Source organism: Protopterus annectens, chromosome 11.part0, assembly GCF_019279795.1.
Source record: "Protopterus annectens isolate FY-2018-M chromosome 11.part0, PAN1.0, whole genome shotgun sequence".
NCBI classification, from domain to species: Eukaryota; Metazoa; Chordata; order Ceratodontiformes; family Protopteridae; genus Protopterus; species Protopterus annectens.
The window spans coordinates 320,482,029-320,501,241 of NC_056745.1; the positions used below are offsets into that span (position 1 = coordinate 320,482,029).

Here is a 19,213-nt window from a genome sequence, read left to right on the forward strand (position 1 = left end):
CAGGACAATTATTGGTAAAGGCAGACAACACCACTGTTATGTGGTACATAAGCAGGGGGGAACCCACTTGTACCCTCTCTGCAGACTAGCCATGGCTCTGTGGAACACAGCCTTGAGTTACCAAGTGCACCTACAAGCTCAATTCCTGCCAGGGAAGCTAAATTCACTGGCAGACGACCTAAGCAGAAATCTCATGGAGCCACACGAGTGGAAACTGGAACCAAAGATATTCAACCTTTTGCGAAACAAATGGGGGGAATCCAGAGATAGACCTGTTTGCCTCCCCCTCAGAACTACCAATTGAACAAATTCTGCACAAGGACTTCCCACAGTCAAGCTTGGAAAGTGTATGCCCTGTCCTTCACCTGGGAAAGCCTCTCAGTTTATGCCTTTCCCCCTCTGCCTCTCCTCTCGAAAGTTCTGCTAAAGATCAAACAGGACAAACCAAGGACAATACTGATTGCACCAGACTGACCACACCAGCACTGGTACCCCCTCTTGCGCAGTGTGTCACTGCTGGAACCATGACACCTGCCTCAGACCCCTTCCCTCCTGTCCCAGCAGGAGGGCCAGATTCTGCACCCTCAGCTTTAAACCCTGAACCTTGCAGCCTGACTAATTCCTTGAGCTCTCCAATAGCAGCCCTCAGTAAGCAGGTGCTAGATGTCATTCTGGAGGCAAGGAGGCCCAGTACTAGAAAATCCTATGCTGAAAAGTGGAAAAGATACTGTTCCTGGAGCCATACTCAGGGGATGGGCACAGCTGTGCCCAGCTTACCACATATTCTTCAGTACTTAACAGAGATGATCCACAAGGGCCTTTCCTTCTTGTCAATTAAAATTCATGCCTCTGCCGTTTCAGCACTTTATAATACTGAACCACCCCTCGTCTCTCACCCCCTGCTAAAGCAATTCCTCAGAGGGGCCAAAAATTTGACCATTCAGTAGAGCCCCTACTCCAGACTCGGACCTTAACTTTGTATTGGAAAAGGTCACTCTACCTCCTTTTGAGCCAGATGCGACTGCAGAGTTGAAATTCCTTTCTTGGAAAACGGCCTTCATTCTAGCCATCACTTCAGCAAGAAGAGGGTCTGAATTACAGGCCCTCATGGCAGTGGAGCCCTTGATCATCTTCCATGCAGACAGGGTGTCCCTCAGGACCAGTCCTTCCTTTATGCCCAAGGTGGTGTCTAGTGTGGCCCTTGGTCCATTCATTTGCCTACTTTTTCCCTAATCCACAGAATAAAGGAGAACAAATACTGCACTATTTGGACGTGCACAGACAACTTAGATTTTATTTGGACAGGACTAGACCTCTCAGAAAATCTGAACAGCTGCTAGTTGGCTTTGCTGCAGGGGCAGAGGAGAAGGCCATCTCAAAGCATACCATTTCTAAGTGGATAGCCCATTGCATTCATTTTTGCTATAAGCACCATGGAAAACCTACCCCACAGGGGACAAGATCACATTCCATCAGGGCTGCATCTACCTCTACAGCCTTTCTCAGAGTTGTCCCTACCAGGGATATCCTAGAAGCTGCTACCTGGAGATCTATACATATCTTCACCAAGCATTACCACGTGCCTATTTTTTTAAATCCAGACCTGGTTTTGCCACTGCAGTCTTGCAGTGCTTAATAGCTGGTCCTAATGCTCTCTAACTTCCTCCTCCCTTCCTTTGCTTTGGGAATCAACCCAAATGTAATGACTGCAACAGTGAAACACGAAGAACATAGTACAGTTGTGTACACTTACCATAAATGTAGATGTTTGAGTGTATTCACTGCTGCAGTCCTGGTTACCCTCCCTCCAGCCCCCCCTGACTTTTCTTGGCTATACTTGTCTTCTTGTTTAGTGTATTTCAGCTTTATGTATTTGCTTTTTGTTGGAGGTGTAACCTAAGATATAATTACTTCCCATTATGAGGGCACCTGACATCTGGGGCAAGAAAAACTGATGTAATGGTGTCTGCTACATGTTTTATACCCCTGACGACCTGATGTCATGGAAGAAGAGACCGCATCCAACGCAGGGATCCAAGACTTTGATATTTAGGCCGGCTGATGGCTACCTGCAGGCACATCACCCAAATGTAATGACTGCAACAGTGAATACACTTGAACATCTACATTTATGGCTAGTGTACAGAACTGTACTTTTGGTTTACCTTTCCCTTGGCCTGGTCCCTTTTATCCCTGTCTTTCTTTGTCCCTTCCAAACTGGATGAGAATTACAGCAGACTCATGGGATCTGTCTGTTGTCCGCCATAAATATTTCATGGCTTAGAAATCCCTTCTTCCCTCTTTGGGCATCCCTCATCTTTCTTGGGAGAAGCTTCTTTTTTACCTAGAGGTGCTTCATTCTCTTTTGGTCCAGGGCACCATTCAAGCTGTTCCCCACGGCCCATTTAGGGGAAGGGGTTTTATTCCACAGTGACCCATTCTGCATCTTTCCCAGTTCAACATATTCCTCAAGATTTCTTCTTTTAGGGTGTGGTTTCTTCACATCTTATTTCCTTTTCTTCTACCCCATGCCTTTTTGGTCTCTCTGGATCTCAAGGATGCTTACCTTCATAAATCCATCCGTTCCCTTTTCAGGAATGTTTTACTTTTCTTTGCTTCCTCCTGCATTTTCAGTCCTTTACTTTGCTCTTTGTCTTCTCTACTGTCCCAAGGGAATTCACCAGTTGCCTTGCTCCTGTCTTTGCTTTTATTGCAGGATGAGTGGAATTCAGATCGTACCCTATTTGGTTCAGCTGCTCATTCAAGCTTCTTCCCACGAGGCTGTGCTTCAGGATTTCCAGTTTACTGTTTCTCTGTTGCAGAGTCTGGGGTTGACCATAAACTTTCAAAAATCAAATTTTGACTCCTCGGGATCATGTTTTTCTTGGTTACAGGATCCAGACCACTCTCCATGCTGGCATTTCTCCCCACCCCCCAAGGTCCTGTCTCTTATTGTCTTTTTTTCCAGTGTCATCTTCTTTTGGAGTCTGTCACTTCCAGGAGTTTTCAGGCTCCTCTGGTTCATGGCTTCCACTATTCCCATGCTTCCTGTGGCCAGGCTCCATATGTGAAAGCTTCAGTGGTACCGCTGGTCAGTGTGAGTTCAGCATTGCCCCACACACACACACACACTTCCCAGATGTTCATCGTGTTTCACTGTTGCAGTCATTACAATTGGGTTATCCTGCTAGCAGGCTACCCGCAGTCAACCTGAGTTCCAGAGTCTCGGTCCGGCATCTGTTGCTGTCACCTCTTCCCTGACGTCAGTGCACCAGGGGTATAAAAGATGCAGCCAATGCCATTTTCTTCAGTCTTTCTTGCCGCGTGGTGCCCGAAGCAAAAGCAGTTCGCAAGTGCCGATCGGCCGACTCCTGAAGTTTCCAAATTCGAATTTCAGATCCGAAGTCTTCATTAAAGCTAAGTACCCCATTGGGGAAACTTTTTTCTTGCTCCAGACCGATGTCGGAAAAAGTTAATAACTGTATTTCTTGTGGGAAGCAAATACCTCATAAGGATTTTCATTCTTACTGTATTCCTTGCCTAGGCCCTGACCATAACGTTGCTAGTTGTCGGTTTTGTGCTAGATTTAACCAACGCAGTATTAAGCGTCGGTACGATTTTGCATTTCATTACTTTGGCAGAAGATTTAGTTATATAATGCCGTTGGATCAGCCGACTACCGGAATTTACAAAAAACGAAAAGAAAAAGAAAGTGACAGGCATCCGAGATCCAAAACAGACGACGAGGCTTCTTCTAGGCCAGTCGCCAGTTCGCCGGCTCTCAGTGAGGCGCTTTTGCAGCCCCTGACCCCCACTACCTCAGAGCCACAGGCTGCTTCCGACTCCCACGTGGAGCCGACTGGACCTCTGGAAACTCAAGGTATTGGACACTCTGAAACTATTCCCTCAGATGGGTCGGGAGCCGCTGAGCAGGCATCGGCTTCTGAGGATGTTTTCAGGCCAACAGTTATATGTGAAACCTACTTCAGCTACAACGACAAAGACTAAAGCAGCTCTAAAGACAAAGAAACAAGTACAGCATTCACCTGGACAGGCCTCCATGCCTAAAAACAGATGCTTAAAATGGCCGAAGACCTTATTACTTTGATCAGGGGTTCCCATCCGCCTCCTCAAAAGAGGCCTAGGCAAGAGTTAGATTACGAATCTTCAGACCAGGTTTCCATTTCCTCTGATTCCTCCTCTGAACAGGATTACTCCATTCCTCCCTATGAGGATTCTGATGCTGAAGAATCTATCCCTTCAGCCTCTCCTCCTGAGGATTATTCTTTTGGGGAAACACTGCATACTATGAGGGAGCATTTCCACTGGGAGAGCCAAGATTACTCAGAATCCAAGAAAAGGCTCAGAGATTTCCTTTTATTGCCCCAACACAGCCCCCTTGCTTTCCCGCCTGTTTTAGACATTGTAGATGATGTATTTACAGGGTCCAGTTTTTCTCCAGACTCTTTACCACCAGCCCCTGTTAAGCCAGACAGATACTACAGGGTTCCTGATTCACATAAATTTCTCTATAAAAACCCTGCAGCTGACCCAGAAACCATCTCTCGGGGTCCCAAAGGGGTCAAGGCTTCTACTGCAAAAAACCCTATTCCCTCTGATAGGGATTCTAGGGCCCTAGACAGATGGGGCAAAAAGATTTATACCTCTGCTACCTTGGCTGCAAGAGCTTTAAATTGCCAATTTAATTTGCTTAAGTATCAGCAATATCTTATATCCTTGCTTAAACAGAAAATGCCAGCAAATGTAGAATGTGCAGACAATAAAGAAATGCAGGAATTAATGCATGCAGCTGAACAAGTTGGAAAGCATACTTTGCAATGTGGTTTTGATTCTCTTGAGGCCTCCTGCAGGGCCGCTGTTACAGGTTCTATCATTAAAAGACATGCCTGGTTAAAAGAACAAAATTTGCCAGATCATGTTAAAGCAAAACTATTAGACGCTCCTTTACAGCATGGTACTTTTGTGCTAAAGCAGAAGAGGTGTTGAAGAAAATGGAGGACAAGGCTAAATCTATGCAAACAGTCAAGGATTTCTTGCAGGTACAGCCTTCCAGATTTAGCAGGAACTGGCCTACAAAAAATTGGTCCTTTCCAGTGCCAGATAAACCACAAAGGGGCAGATACAGACGCCCTAGAGGCAGATCACAGCCACAAGGCTCATACAAGCCTAAACAATGGGGTGCTTCTACCTCCAAGAGCGGAGAGGAAAAATCACAGCCATACAGGAAACATTCTCAATGACTTTCCACTTCCAGCACCAAGCACTTATCTTTTGGCATCCCCTTTGGGGGGAAAGCTAGCACTTTCTTCACAAAATTGGCACATGATCACCCAGGACAAATGGGTTCTAAATATAGTTTCACAAGGCTACAGGTTCCACTTTCACACCCTGCCAAGGCAAAACGGTATGCCAGACCTGCCACGCAATCAATGGGCAGAAACACAAAAACAAGTTTCATCCCTCATGGACATGAGGGCCATTCAACAAGTACCAGAACAAGAGCAGGGTCACGGATTCTATTCAAGACTGTTCTTAGTACCCAGAAATTCAGATTGTTGACCCTACAACAGCTTCTGCCCATGATGGGAAAGAAGGCTTGGCTCGTGACTTTAGATCTAAAAGAGGCATACCTGCATGTCCCAGTCAGACAAACATGCAGAAGATACCTCAGATTCAAAGCTGGCTCAGGACACTACCAATTCTCTGCACTGCCCTTTGGCTTATCTACTGCGCCCTGGGTCTTCACAAAGTGCCTGGCACTAGTAATTGCATTTTGCAGACAAAGAGGAATACAAATATATCCTTACTTGGACAACTGCCTTATTCAAGCGGAGAACAAGGACATTCTACTACAGCAACTGGCGTTTGTAAAAAGATTACTGACAAGTCTAGGGTACACAGTAAACGAGAAAAAATCAAAGCTCATATCCTCTCAAGAGATAATATTCCTGGGTGCAAGCTTAAATACAACTACCCAGATGGCTCATCTCACGCCAGACAAACACAAACAACTGACTACTTACTTCAAAATGTTGGCAACAAAAACCCAGTTATCTGCAAGAAAAATTCTGCAGGCCTTGGGTTTCATGGCATCCTGCATTCTGCTAATTCCATATGCAAAACTGCATATGAGGAAACTTCAATGGTATCTAAAAAGTGTTTGGACTCAACATTGCCACAGCCTGGAAACAATAATTACCCTCACCCTGCCTGCAACAGGAGTTTCAATGGTGGACAAAAGCCTGTCACCACAACACGGGGCAGCCATTCACCTTACCCACAGCCAGGCAGACATTGACAACAGATGCATCAGATTACGCCTGGGGGGCCCATATGGCAGGAAGATGTGTTTAGGGCACATGGTCCGCAAGTCAAATGCATCTACATATCAATCAAAAAGAGATGCTAGCTGTTCAGAATGCCCTAACAGCCTTCAAGGATCAACTTCATCCAGGACAACTACTAATAAAGACAGACAATACTACAGTCATGTGGTACATAAACAAGCAGGGAGGCACACATTTCTACCCCCTCTGCAGACTAGGCATGGACTTGTGGCACACAGCATTGACTTACCAAGTAAATCTGCAAGCTCAATTCCTACCAGGAAGGAAAAATCCTCTGGCAGACGAACTAAGCAGAAATCTAATGGATCCCCACGAGTGGAAATTGGATCCACAAGTCTTCAGCATGATAACAAAGACCTGAGGATGCCCAGACATAGACCTATTTGCCTCTCCTCACAACTACCAACTACAAAGATTCTGCACAAGGACCTGTCACAAGCAAGCATGGAAAGTGGATGCTCTATCTTTCAGCTGGAAAAATCTAACAGTATATGCCTTCCCTCCTCTGCCTCTCCTCCCCAAGGTACTCCTCAAGGTCAGACAAGAGAAACCAAAAATGATACTGATTGCCCCAGACTGGCCCCACCAGCACTGGTACCCAATCCTAAAGAGCTTGTCTCACTGCCCAGCCTGGACATAACCACAAATTCCTCACTTGTTGACCCAACAAGACAGCCAGATACTGCACAGCCAACTCAAAACCTTAAATCTGGCGGCATGGTAGATAATATAGCCTCTCAAGACACACCTCTTTCTAAAGCAGTAATGGATGTTACTTTGGAGGCCTAGCATCAGAAAATCTTATGCAGACAAATGGAAGAGATTCTGTGCTTGGAACCAAGCACAAGGTATTGACACTGTTGTTCCCAATATTCCTCAGATTTTACAATACTTAACTGAGATGCTGGATATAAAGGCCTTTCCTTTTCATCAATTAAAATTCATGCCTCTGCCATTTCAGCTCATTACAATACAGAACTGCCTATTTTTTCTCATCCCTTATTGAGGCAGTACCTCAGAGGGGCCAAAAACATAAGACCACCAAGGAGAGCACCAACACCTGCATGGAACCTCAACTATGTCTTGGAAAAACTCACACTGCCTCCGTTTGAGCCAGCCTCTGCAGCTGACATAAAATTCTTATCCTGGAAAACAGCTCTGCTCCTAGCAATAACCTCCGCTAGAAGAGTCTGAGTTACAGACACTCATGGCTGTGGAACCTTTTATCATTTTCCATCCTGACAGGGTTTCGCTGAGGTCAAACCCTACATTTATGCCTAAGGTAGTGTCCAGTGTGGCCCTTAACCAAACCATTAATTTGCCTACTTTTTATCCAAACCCACAGAATAAGGGTGAGAGAATTCTGCATTCTTTGGACATTCACAGACAGCTACACTTCTACTTGGACAGAACTAGAGCTTTCAGAAAGACTGATCAACTTCTAGTGGCATATGCTGCAGCATCACAAGGAAAGCCCATCTCTAAACAGACTATTTCAAAATGGATAGGCCATTGCATTTGTTTCTGCTGTTCACAGCATGGCAAATCAGTGCTCAAGGGCATTAGGCCACATTCAGCTAGAGCAACAGCCACTTCAGCTGCTTTCCTCAGAGGAGTACCAACCAAAGACATCTTAGAGGCTGCAACTTGGAGTTCAGTGCATACCTTTACAAAGCACCATCACCTACCTCTCCACTCTAAATCCAGGGCATGCTTTGCCACTGCAGTTCTGCAGGGCCTTATAGCCTCACCTAATCCTATTTAGCTCCAGCCTCCTAACCTAAGCTTTGGGATTCAACCCAATTGTAATGACTGCAACAGTGAAACATGATGAGCATAGTACAGTTGTGTACCTACCATAAATGTAGATGTTCGAGTGTATTCACTGTTGCAGTCCAGGTTACCCTCCCATCATCCCCCTTTCTTCTTTGCTGGGACCTAACTGTACTTTTCTACTCTATACAACCTATGTGGTGTATTTGCTTGTAGATGAAGGAAAAGTTTTTTGTGCATGCATGCTTATTGGCATAATTTAGCCTACCTTTTTATTGGCACCTGACATCTGGGGCAAGATAAACTGAAGAAAATGGTGTCGGCTGCATCTTTTATACCCCTGGCACACTGACGTCAGGGAAGAGGCGACAGCAACCGACGCCAGGCCTAGACTTTGGAACTCAGGCCGACTGCAGGTAGCCTGCCAGCAGGATAACCCAATTGTAATGACTGCAACAGTGAATACACTCTAACATCTACATTTATGGTAGGTACACAACTGTACTTTCCCTTCCCTTCTTATCTCAAGCTTGAACTTCAGTGGTGTATTCATCAACTTTTTCTCAACCAAGGGCTTCATGTTCACATTCCAGCCCCATCTCGATCTCTTTACAGACTCCTCAGATGAGGGATGGGAGCTTCCTTTGGCCGTTTCAAGGTTCAGGCTCTCTGGCCTCCTCACCAGAGGTTGGACCACACAATGCTTGCAATTCTTCAGGCTTGTCATTCCGTCTTTCATCCCAGATCCTCTTGTCAACAAGCAATGGGGGGCACAAGGTCCTACTTTCTCTGCAGGCTAGCTCTTCATGTTTGGGATCTAGCTGTCTGGTATCAGGTGACTCTTTAGGCTGTTTACATTCCCTCTGAGCGCAGTCTAGTGGCAGACTGTCTTTTTTTTTTTTTTTTTTGAGCAGGTCCAGCACACAAGCTCATGAATGGATGCTTCAAAGAGATGCATTTCTGGACATTGTCCATGATGGGGGATATTCCTCAGGTTGATCTTTTTGCCTTCCCGCTAAAATGACAATTTCCTCTATTCTGTTCCCGAGTCCCAGGTCCTCTGGCTTGGAAAGTGGATACCCTCTCTTCCTTTGAAAAGGGATGTTTTTGTAAGCCTTCCCTCCCCTTCCTCTACTTTAGAGAGGCTTGCACAAGACCAGGCAAACTCTTTCAAAATCTTGTTAGTGACTCCCTTTTGATCCAGACAGCATTAGTTCCTCCTGCTTTCTCAGTTGGCCAGGGGCAATCACCACAAGTTACTTCACCAGGTGGACCTTCTCACACAAGGCAAGTGGTCTCTTATCCATCCTCACTTGACAACCATACAGTTTTGATTTTTTTTTTTTTTTTGAGGATGCACTTTGGATCCTGCAGGAGGCCAGGAAGCCCACTACCATAAAAATCATATTTGTTCAAATGGAAGAGACTTCCTGTATGGTGTGCCTCTCGATACCAGGATCCTTTCTCTGTACAGGTCCCCATGGTTCTTATTTAATTTGCTGCTTGTTTGGTTACCATATTCCTTAGTTAAAGCTCACCTGTCGGCAGTTTCTATTTGTCTGCCCTTGTCTTCTCCTCTGGCCTGTAGATTTACGGTCAAGTAGTCTCTTAACAGCATCCTTCATATCAGGCCATCCAGGAAGCCTATTCTGCTTTTCTCGGACCTCAATTTTGCATGTGAAAATTTGACTCTGGCCACTTTTGAACCTGCTACTTCATCTTCCTTGCAACGTTGTACTTGCAAGACTTTTTTTTGTGTCTCACTTCAGCCAAAAGTGTATCTGAAATTCTAGCTCTCATGGCTGTTTCTCTTTTCTTACTTTTTGACAGATAGGGTTTCTCTTCATACTAATCTTTCTTTTATGCCCAAGGTGGTCAATGAGTTGTCCCTTAATCAGTCTATTCATTTACCTTCCTTTTTTTCCTTCTTTTCAGTCTGCCAGTGAGAAGGTTCTTTCACATTTTGGATTTGCATAGACAGCTGAGATATTTCTTTTGGATAAAACTAAAGTTTTTCTTATCAGAGCAAATGTTTCCTTTTATCCCAGGTCTTTGGATTTAGCTGTTTCTAAGCAAACCATTTCTTCCTGGATTTCTGAACCCATTTTTTTTTTTGTTAACCTTTTCATGGCAAGTACCTTTCCTCTTCAGTTAAGGCTCATTCTACTAAAGCTGTTATTTCCTGTGGCCCTTTTTTCAAGGGGCTGGATACCAATTCCAGCCTTGGGGCTGCTCTTGGTCTTTTGTCCATACCTTCACTAAACATTACAAGTTAGATGGTATTTGTAGGGCTAGAGCTGGCTTTGGCAAGGCTGTCTTGCATGGGTTTCTCGAGGGCTCCTCAGTGCCTTCCTCCTCCCAGGTTTCCTTTGAACTTTTGTAATCTCCCTTCTGTTAGGAATACTGCAGCAGTGATATGGAAGGACATAGTACAGTTGTGTAAACTCTTGACCATAATAGATGTCCTTCTCTACACTGTTGCAGTATTCAGTCCTTTCCTCATGACCTGTCTGCTCTAGCCTGCTGTTGTCCTCCTGGCCAAGGGGTTCTTCTTCTCTCCCTCTCTCCTTCTGGAAGCACATGTTCTTTCTTGTCCCTAGGGACATTCTGTTAATCCTGGTGCTTTTTAAGTTTTGAATCTGTGCGTCTATATGTCATCCTTATGCCCTGTGCCTTGTGTGGGGAGCCTACATGTGACTTGCAGTGCCTGCAACTACTAAGGTTTTGGTAAACTGGCCAGATGTTCAGCTATCCTTGGCATGAGACCTATTCTGTTAGGAATACTGCAACAATGAAAAGAGTGATGTCTACTGTTGAGGTAAGATTTTACAAACTGTACTTTCTATCGAGCTGTACCTTTCCAATCATTAAAATAAAATGTAGTCTCTTAATCTTTTATATAGCCATTTTTCAGCTTTTACTAGTCTTACACTTTGACCTTGTGGGAAGGGCACAACATTCTGTTTAGTCTAGCTAGTTTTGCTTGAAGACTTGCAGTCTCCTTTGGTTTGTCCTAGTATCCACTGGTGTGTGGCATAGAATTGTACAGAAAATGACTGTTTCATGTCTTAATACTACTACACTCCTAGCTCAATCTTTGAATCCTGTATTTCTCTTAACTAACATCTGTCTGTCAATTTTTTACTCAACTCCTGATAGGTTAGTACTGCAGGACTTCTCAGTGTATAAAACATGCATTTGCAGATAAGTGTACATGTGATGTGGGAGTGTGCGAATGTTTGGGCATATGGTTTAATGGTGAGTCTGAAATTTGGAGAAGCTATTCAAATGGTTTTTGACTTATAAATGCTGACCTTTACTGATCATGCTGTGTTGCACCTGCAGTGCTGCCTGTGTGGTCTCTCATCCCATCTAAGTTAATAGCTGCTGAAAGGCAGACCACACACAGTACTTATACTCTGCTGTAGTCAGTGCTGTGATTAAGCACATTAAATGAGAGATGATGACTTTAGCTGAAATACAGAAAGTTATTTTTTTTTTTAAAGTTGAAAAGGTTTTCCTCACATTTTGTTTTTCTTTATATTTTAGGTCCAGGCAATTGTTACCCAGCCTACTGGCAGTCAGGAATGTGACTCCTAATTAGTTGACTGCCAGTAGGTGTTGGTGAGTAGATTGCTGCAGTTAAATTTGAGGGAGGTACAAAACTGGACAAATGTGCTCTTTGCTGTAAACACAAACTTTTTTGAAGTAAGCTGTGAAGCTGATTAATTGACAGGTGTCTTAAAACAGCTGTACTTTGAGTACAGTTTTAATACAAAAGCTTTCATGTGTTGAACTTAATTGGGCACCATATTTCTTTAGAACAGACATATACATCTCTTTTAACCCATTTATTGCTTTTCTTAGTGCATGTGCTTGTATGTATGTATATATATATATATATATATATATATATATATATATATATATATATATATATACAATATACATTTTTTTTTTCCAGATACCAAAGCAGATGTTAAAGTAGACAAGAAGGAAACTCTTAAAAGCAAATCCAGGACAACAGTTACCATTAGGCAAGGAAGATCTGAACACAGTCAGGTAGGTTTGTGCTTTGTTCTGTCCTTTCCAATCAGCAATAAATCGTGGTAAGATGGAATTATACTTCAGTCATGCATATGTGTACATACAGAACTTCAGTTTCAGATTTTTATGATGGGTATTGAAGAAATATTGCCAATAACCTAAAATTTAGAGAAGTGATACCTAAGCAAACTAACTTCAAAAAAATTGATTTTTTTCTCACTCTTATGGTAACATTTCTTCATGGTGGACACAAGTCTCTGGCCTGACCAGGTATGTATGATAGCCACTCTGCTTTATCTCTGTTACTAGTAGAGAGGCTGTACATTGTGTAGTCATATACACAACTGGAGAAATATCTGGTTTGTTTTGGTAAGACATAAGTTTTGCTATAATCTATGGGATCCGATCCTTAAGAATCACCAACTGCCAACCAATTTTAGTCTGCTTTTTTCCCATTCTTCTCAGTCTTGGTGGCTTTTCAGTGGGACCAAAGATGGCCGTATTAGTAAACATAGTTCTTATTTCCAGGGCACAGACTTCAGCAGTAGCCAATTTAAAATGTGTAATGTTGAACAGACTAATTCAGAATTTCTGCATACCTTTCTCTGACATTTTCCAATGTGATCTACCCCCACACATTATTCATTAATTGTAGCATTTTTATTTACCCTCTTTGTATTCCATTTTCCTGGCCAGAATTGTTACAGTTGCTGTCATGGTTTTCTAAAAGTCAGATCATGTTTTTTTAGCTGCCTAGGTTCTGCCTTGGTAAGCACAAGACTCTCTTCACTTCCATTTTTGTTTCATGTTCACTTTGGGTTTTTTTGTTTTTTTTTTAAACTGTTTCCAAGTGTCATTCATCCGTGGTATTCTGTGCTTGCTTATTTATTTATTTTACCCAGTAGTGAGGCAGGTTTAGTAAGATGTTAATCATTAGATCACTGTTACAGTAACCAGAGCTTAAGGGCACCCCTTCTACATGCAATAATACTGAACAGCCCAAGAAGAGCGACAGTCAGTTGCTGAGGTACCAAACCCTCAGAAATTCATTTTTCCCATGTGGGCTTAAATTGATCAGCTGTCTACTATCATTTTTTCGTTGGTTGGGCAGATGAGATATCCTGTTAGGGAAAAGCACCTAGGGGCTAAGGCTAATGTTTGATTGTCACTAAAAAAAAATTGTACCTCATGTCTGTAATTTTTAGTTAGGAGGTAAGACTGAGTTACCAAGGCTACTTACTCTACCAGCTTGTGAGATGCTTTTATTTTTTTGGTAGAGACAATGGTCCAGGCTTCAGGCTCTTCGGTTTTTCCCTCGCCAATCCGCAGTAAGAAAAAAAGTGGTACGGGAGTCTTCAGTCATAGATGTCGCTTCCTCTTTGCCTCAACTGCTAATTAGTAACTCTGCTCTGACCATTTTCAGGTATCTCAGACCGCCAGTCATTGACTCCTGCTCTCTCTGTTGTTACTCAAGAAGCCACTAAGGACAGAGACTGTTATGTGTTCTGTGGCTGTTCAGCTAACTCTTCGGATAAGTGAGAGCTACACTTGTCTGTATCAGAGGAGGGAGCAGAGTATGCTGTGTTGTGAAGCTGCTCTGAGGAGGATCATTTATTGAGTCTGTCTGTCTTTGGGATCGTCCAGTAAATTAAAATGTAGGTGTGCATTTCTCTTCTCCTGTATTACATAGGATAGACAGGGAGGATTGGCTGAGCTTTGCTAAGGATTTATTTCAAGCCTTTCAGTCTTTACAGTCTGAGTCTTTCCTGAATTTAAAGATTCCCCTCTCTCAAATTCGGATTTTTAGTGTTGAAGAACATGAATTAGATTTAGATTGAGAGTGGGGAATCTGGCTGAGGAACATTTTTCTTCATATTCCCCACTAGAGGCATTGTGCTTTTCTGGTACCATTGCTGGAATGAAGGGGTTATTTCAGTGGGAACAAAAAGAAATATCTGAATCACAGCAACTTTGGTTTGTTGCAGGGAATTTTTCCCAAGCCTGCAGTCTTTCTTCCTGTTCCTGTTTTTCTAGCATTAGAGGATGCTTTCTTCACAGCCAGCAGTTTGCCTGACAGCCTACCTGTCCCCAAAAATCTGATTAATTATACAAGGTTCCTCATACCCATAAATTTCACTTCAAACCCTAGATCAGACTTGTTGGCAAAACCATCTTCTGTCAAATGTCTTTTGGCAGCTAACCCTAGTTCTTGAGAAACTTTTAATAGGTTTTGGAAGAAAGTTTGTATTTCCACGCTAGCCTTCAGAAAAGCAAATTGTTGGGCTCACATGCCTTAACTTTATCCTGGCTTCTCTTGATAGTATGAGAAAGTCATTTCTGACTTCCCTTTTTCAAAGACTGATGCCCCTGAATTCTTTATCTTTTGTCTGTGGTAAGCAAACATTCTCTAAAATATTCTTATGACACTGCCAATGTGGTATCTAGAACCACTGCTGTTGGGTCTTTGAAAAGATTCTCCTGGCTATGTTCCCAGAATTTACCAAAGGATAAAAGAAGAGGAGATCCTGAATGCCCACCAATAAAAAAAAAAAAAAAAAAAAAAAGTGTTTGGTCCTTCCACTGCTGAAGTCCCTAAAAGATTTGATGAAAGTGGGAAGGTAATTAAATAGCTTACCTGGATTTTTCATTCCTTCATGCCAGAATACAATAGAAACATTCTTTCTAGTTCAGGTTCCTTTTATAGGAAACAAAAACAATCTTGGCGAGGCACATGCAAACAAAATTTCAGAAGGCAATGATATGGAGGTTCAAAAGAGAAGGGGGGGGGGGTCCTAGAACCAAGAACAACCTAAAAGGGAAACTGACTATATACCACTTAATAGCCCCCCCCCCCCCCATTCCAATAAAGCTTTCCCAAAGTCTAGTTCTTCACTTCTGTCTTTGGCAACAGATAACCTCAGATAACTGGGTCCTGAGAATCATTCAAAAGGGCTACAACTGGCAAGTGGGTCTTCCATCCTCCTATTTGTGGATTCCTGTGCATCCAACTAGTTAAAACCTCTGTTTCTTCGTGTGCTAGATCAAATGCTGTCCAAGCAGTTGGGAGAGCCTGTTGCCCCTGATAAAAAAGAATCTTTCTGGGGGCCAAATTAAACTATTTTGGAGACCTTTCCTGGGGGTATTTATTTTCTAAACATTCACATCAGAATCCTAAAATTCAAAATATTTTTATTATTTGTCGTTCTACTTTTCTGTGTTCTAGTAACTCTTGATTTAAAATCTACTTATAACTTTTCAATTCTCAAAGATTTTTTTTTTTGTTTTCTGTATGTGGTTAAATTTACACATTTTCTGTTTTACCCTTTGGTTTGTCTACATCTCCAAGGATGTTTTCCAAATGCCTGGCTCCTGTAATAACCTTTGCAGATTGCCGGGCATTCACATTTATCCATACTAAGGCAAATTCCTTATTTTTTGCAGAATCTTTTGCAAGCTGTCAAGTGTATGGGATTTCAGGTGAACATAAAGAAATATTCCCTCGTTCTATCTAGTGTCTTTAGGATGTCTTCTGGTACATCCGTCGTGATGATTTTTCTTCCTCTAGGCAAAGTAGAGGGCCTCTGCGTTTTGTGTCCTGTACAGTTGTCATTACTTTTGGCCATATTTCACATAGGAAAATTCAGTGGTTCCTGAAATCAGTTTGGACTCGAAACCAGCACTCTATATTACATTGCTTGTAAGAAGGGAGTTGTGATTGAATCTGATGTATCTCAACTCAGGTCTCCCCCTTTTTTTTCCAGCTGTTTATCTGTAACCATAGATGCCTCGGACTTTGCTTGGGGAGCTGTGTCCAAGAGGTGAAAGATCAGGGTCTGTGGAACATGTAGGATAGACTGAAACTTAGCTGTAAAAGAAATTATGGCTCTAAGAATGCTGTCAAATGTCAATCTTTGGGCTTCAAGCTTTCTACTAGTAATCACTGTCAACACCACACTGTTGTACATACGGACAAACCAAAACAAACGGAGGAACCAGATCCTACCCCCTTTGCAAACTAGGTATGGTAGCCTATAAACACTTGACACAATCTATTCCTGCAAGCTACTTATGTCGGAGCAGAATATTGTTGCAGGCAAGCTGAGCAAATCCAGGACATACTTCTGTGAATGCAAGATGAACATGAGGGTCTTCCAAGAATTGAATCAACGGTTGGGGACTCCACAAGTAGATCTCTGCTTCCCTTCACAGTAGACAGGTTAAGAAGTTCTACTCCAGGACTCCTTGTCTAAAGGGCTGGAAGAATGATACCTTTTTATTTCCATGGGTGTGAATGTTTCTTGTATGCCTTTTCACTTTTTTTTTTCTCAGATAGCAAGGGAATGTTCATAAATCACTGTTGCAATAGTCTTTGCTATATGACTTGTATCCTGACAAGGATATAAAACCGATCAGTTTTTCAGTCTCCCTCCACACATTCATGCAGGCTGCTATTAGTTTGAGCTAATGGGAGAAAACGGCAGCATGGGTGCCAAAACCTCTCAGTACTTCTTTCTGCCCTTAGGATTGCCCCTCCTAGGCTTCGGGGGATGAATGGCTGTTGCTTCCATTGATAGGCAGATAAGTTACCTATAGGGAGTTTCTTCCCCACATTCTTTTTTTTTTTTTTTTTTTTGTAAATTATTGCCTGGTCTCTAAGAATACAGGCAGATAAGTTATCTGTAGAATTTCTTCCCCTCATTCTTTTTTTTTTGTAAATTATTGCCTGGTCCCTTTAAGAATACTGGCATTAAGCTCTATTTTCAGTATGTGTGTATGTGTGTGTATATATATATATATATATATATATATATATACGTATATATATATATATATATATATATATATATATATATATATATATATATATATATATATGGTTTATTAATGTTTAATCACCATTTTTGAGTACAAGTATACCATTTGTGCAACTTTGTGTGTTTAGGGGCTTGTGCATTTTAATGGGAAGTTAAGGTTTTTTTTGTCATTTTGTACACATAACTTACCAAAATTACCTACTCCTTTCAGCACTACTTATGGTTTAGGCTTCATTCTCTGCTGTGTGATGGGGCAAGTCAACGGTATCTTGTTTCCTGCTACCACAAGACCTAAGTCGTTATCTAAACAGGGGCCCCTTGCCCATACCGTGGACTCAGTCATTGACTGTGCCATTAGTGGGTGACACTGCTGTGGTGATTGGTTGTTCTTTCTATCACTCACTTTTTCCTTGGGTCCATTTACTGTAGTTCCTTTGGAAATTATGGAGTTAGGGTTAGTCATGTTTTCTGCGGCTATTCAAATGTCCTTACTGAGCATGAGACGCCACTTTCTTCCATCTCAGGGGTGACTGCAGAGAGTGCACCTCTTTGTAGCTGAGAAGAGGAGACCTGTTGCATGGGATGAGATACCATCAAGTTGGTCCACTTCTAAGTTATGTTATAGAGAAAAAAAACAAAAGCATAATCTTATTTCTTCTCACGCTGTTCCTATTGTACAGGGACAATTTATTTCTCTGGCTTACGAGTTATTACTGGCTTTTAAACACTTTGCAAAATAACCTTATTTGGAGGTAAAGTTAATATAATCCAGCTCCCTCAAATGCAGATATTTCTCTGTCCAATGAAAAGCATAGATAAGGGAATGAGATATCTTCTATCAATTTTGGCCACATTCCTGGTTCCGATTCTGAGAAAAGTGTTTCTATGGCATCTCTGATAGGGGTATTTTCTTTCTCTGAAACTATTTCCAAAATGCATAATTTGTTTCAGTGGGAGCAAGTGAATATTCCTGCCTCTTTTAAACAAATAGTGTGACATTGTTAAAGTAGATGCATCAGTCTGCACACATCAATTCCTCCTGTTGCCAGCCTTTGAGGATGTATTTGAAGTGACCTCTACTAAGCCAGGCACTTAAAATTCAGTCACTAAAAAGCTAACAGACTTGACAGTCCCTTTGTCTTACAAGTATTTTCTTATTCTAGAGCTGATCCTGCAGCTGTTTCTAGCCAAGCTGCTAAAAAGAATCAGGTAAGTGCTAATTCCTCCCAGATAAAAATGGGAAAGTGTTTTGACAGATTTGTTGAGAGAATTTATCCTTCTGCAACATTAGCCTTCAGAATCAGACTAAAATATTGATAGTATATGTTGACTTGCTTTCCTCTTTACCATCTGCATTTTGTGGGGCGTTATTTGAATTCTGCTGTTTCCACTGTTTTCTCAGGTTACGAAATATGCTTTAAAACTATTGATTGTGTTTCCTCTGTGTCCAGACAGCTGCCATTGCTACTGTTAATGAGGCATTGTGCTTGGATTCACACACAGATTTTCTAAAGTTGTAAAATTAGAAGTCTTAGATTATTTTGTTGATTAGGGGGTACTTTGGAGCTCCTGCTACCCTAGTGCTCAGACAGTTTAAAAGAAAAAAAGCCTTTATTCAGAAGATTTTTCAGCCCTCCTTTTCTTAGGCTACAAAATCCTCTCTTCTTTTTTTTCAAAAAGCAGATCATTCATTCTCAACAATCCTCTGGCTAGCAGAGTTTTCAAAAAAAAAAAAGGGGCCAGGAATGCGCCAACAAAAAATTAACCTTCCAGAAGAAGTAGTTAACAGTAGTTAAGGACTGTTGTAGCATTCCCCAAGCCTGACTCTTCATATCCTGCCTGTGGCAAAAAAATTGACATGCAATTGGATTCTAAAAGTCGTACAGGAGGAATACAAAAGGCCCTGGGAGAACCTTCCTTTTCTAGGAATTTACCCCACCCCCTTCAGATAACATTGCTTCTGTCATCAAGCAAATGTTTACCCTCGGGGTCATAGAGCCAGTGCCACCAGCTCTGTTTGGCAAATTATTTATTCAAGAAAATTTCTAGTACCCAAAAAAAAAAAAAAGCTTCCGTCAAGATCAGTGCTAGATCTTCCTGTTCTCAACCAGTATGTCAAGGTTCAAAATGATGACTCTGTAGCATCTGTTACCCTTTCTCTCATTGAAGCTTTTTGATAACCTTAGACTTTAAAGATGCTTATCATACTCA

The 19,213-nt window shown here is 42.1% G+C and overlaps 1 protein-coding gene across 3 annotated transcripts in view; it reads left to right on the forward strand.

Moving 5' to 3' along the window:
• TMPO (thymopoietin) overlaps positions 1-19,213 on the forward strand; it is a 1,066,167-nt gene that overhangs the window by 489,711 nt on the left and 557,243 nt on the right. For all 3 annotated transcript variants that reach the window (XM_044087819.1, XM_044087820.1, XM_044087821.1), the window contains exon 4: positions 12,106-12,203. In XM_044087819.1, coding sequence (XP_043943754.1) covers positions 12,106-12,203 — 98 coding nt within the window. The remainder of the gene's footprint in view (positions 1-12,105; positions 12,204-19,213) is intronic.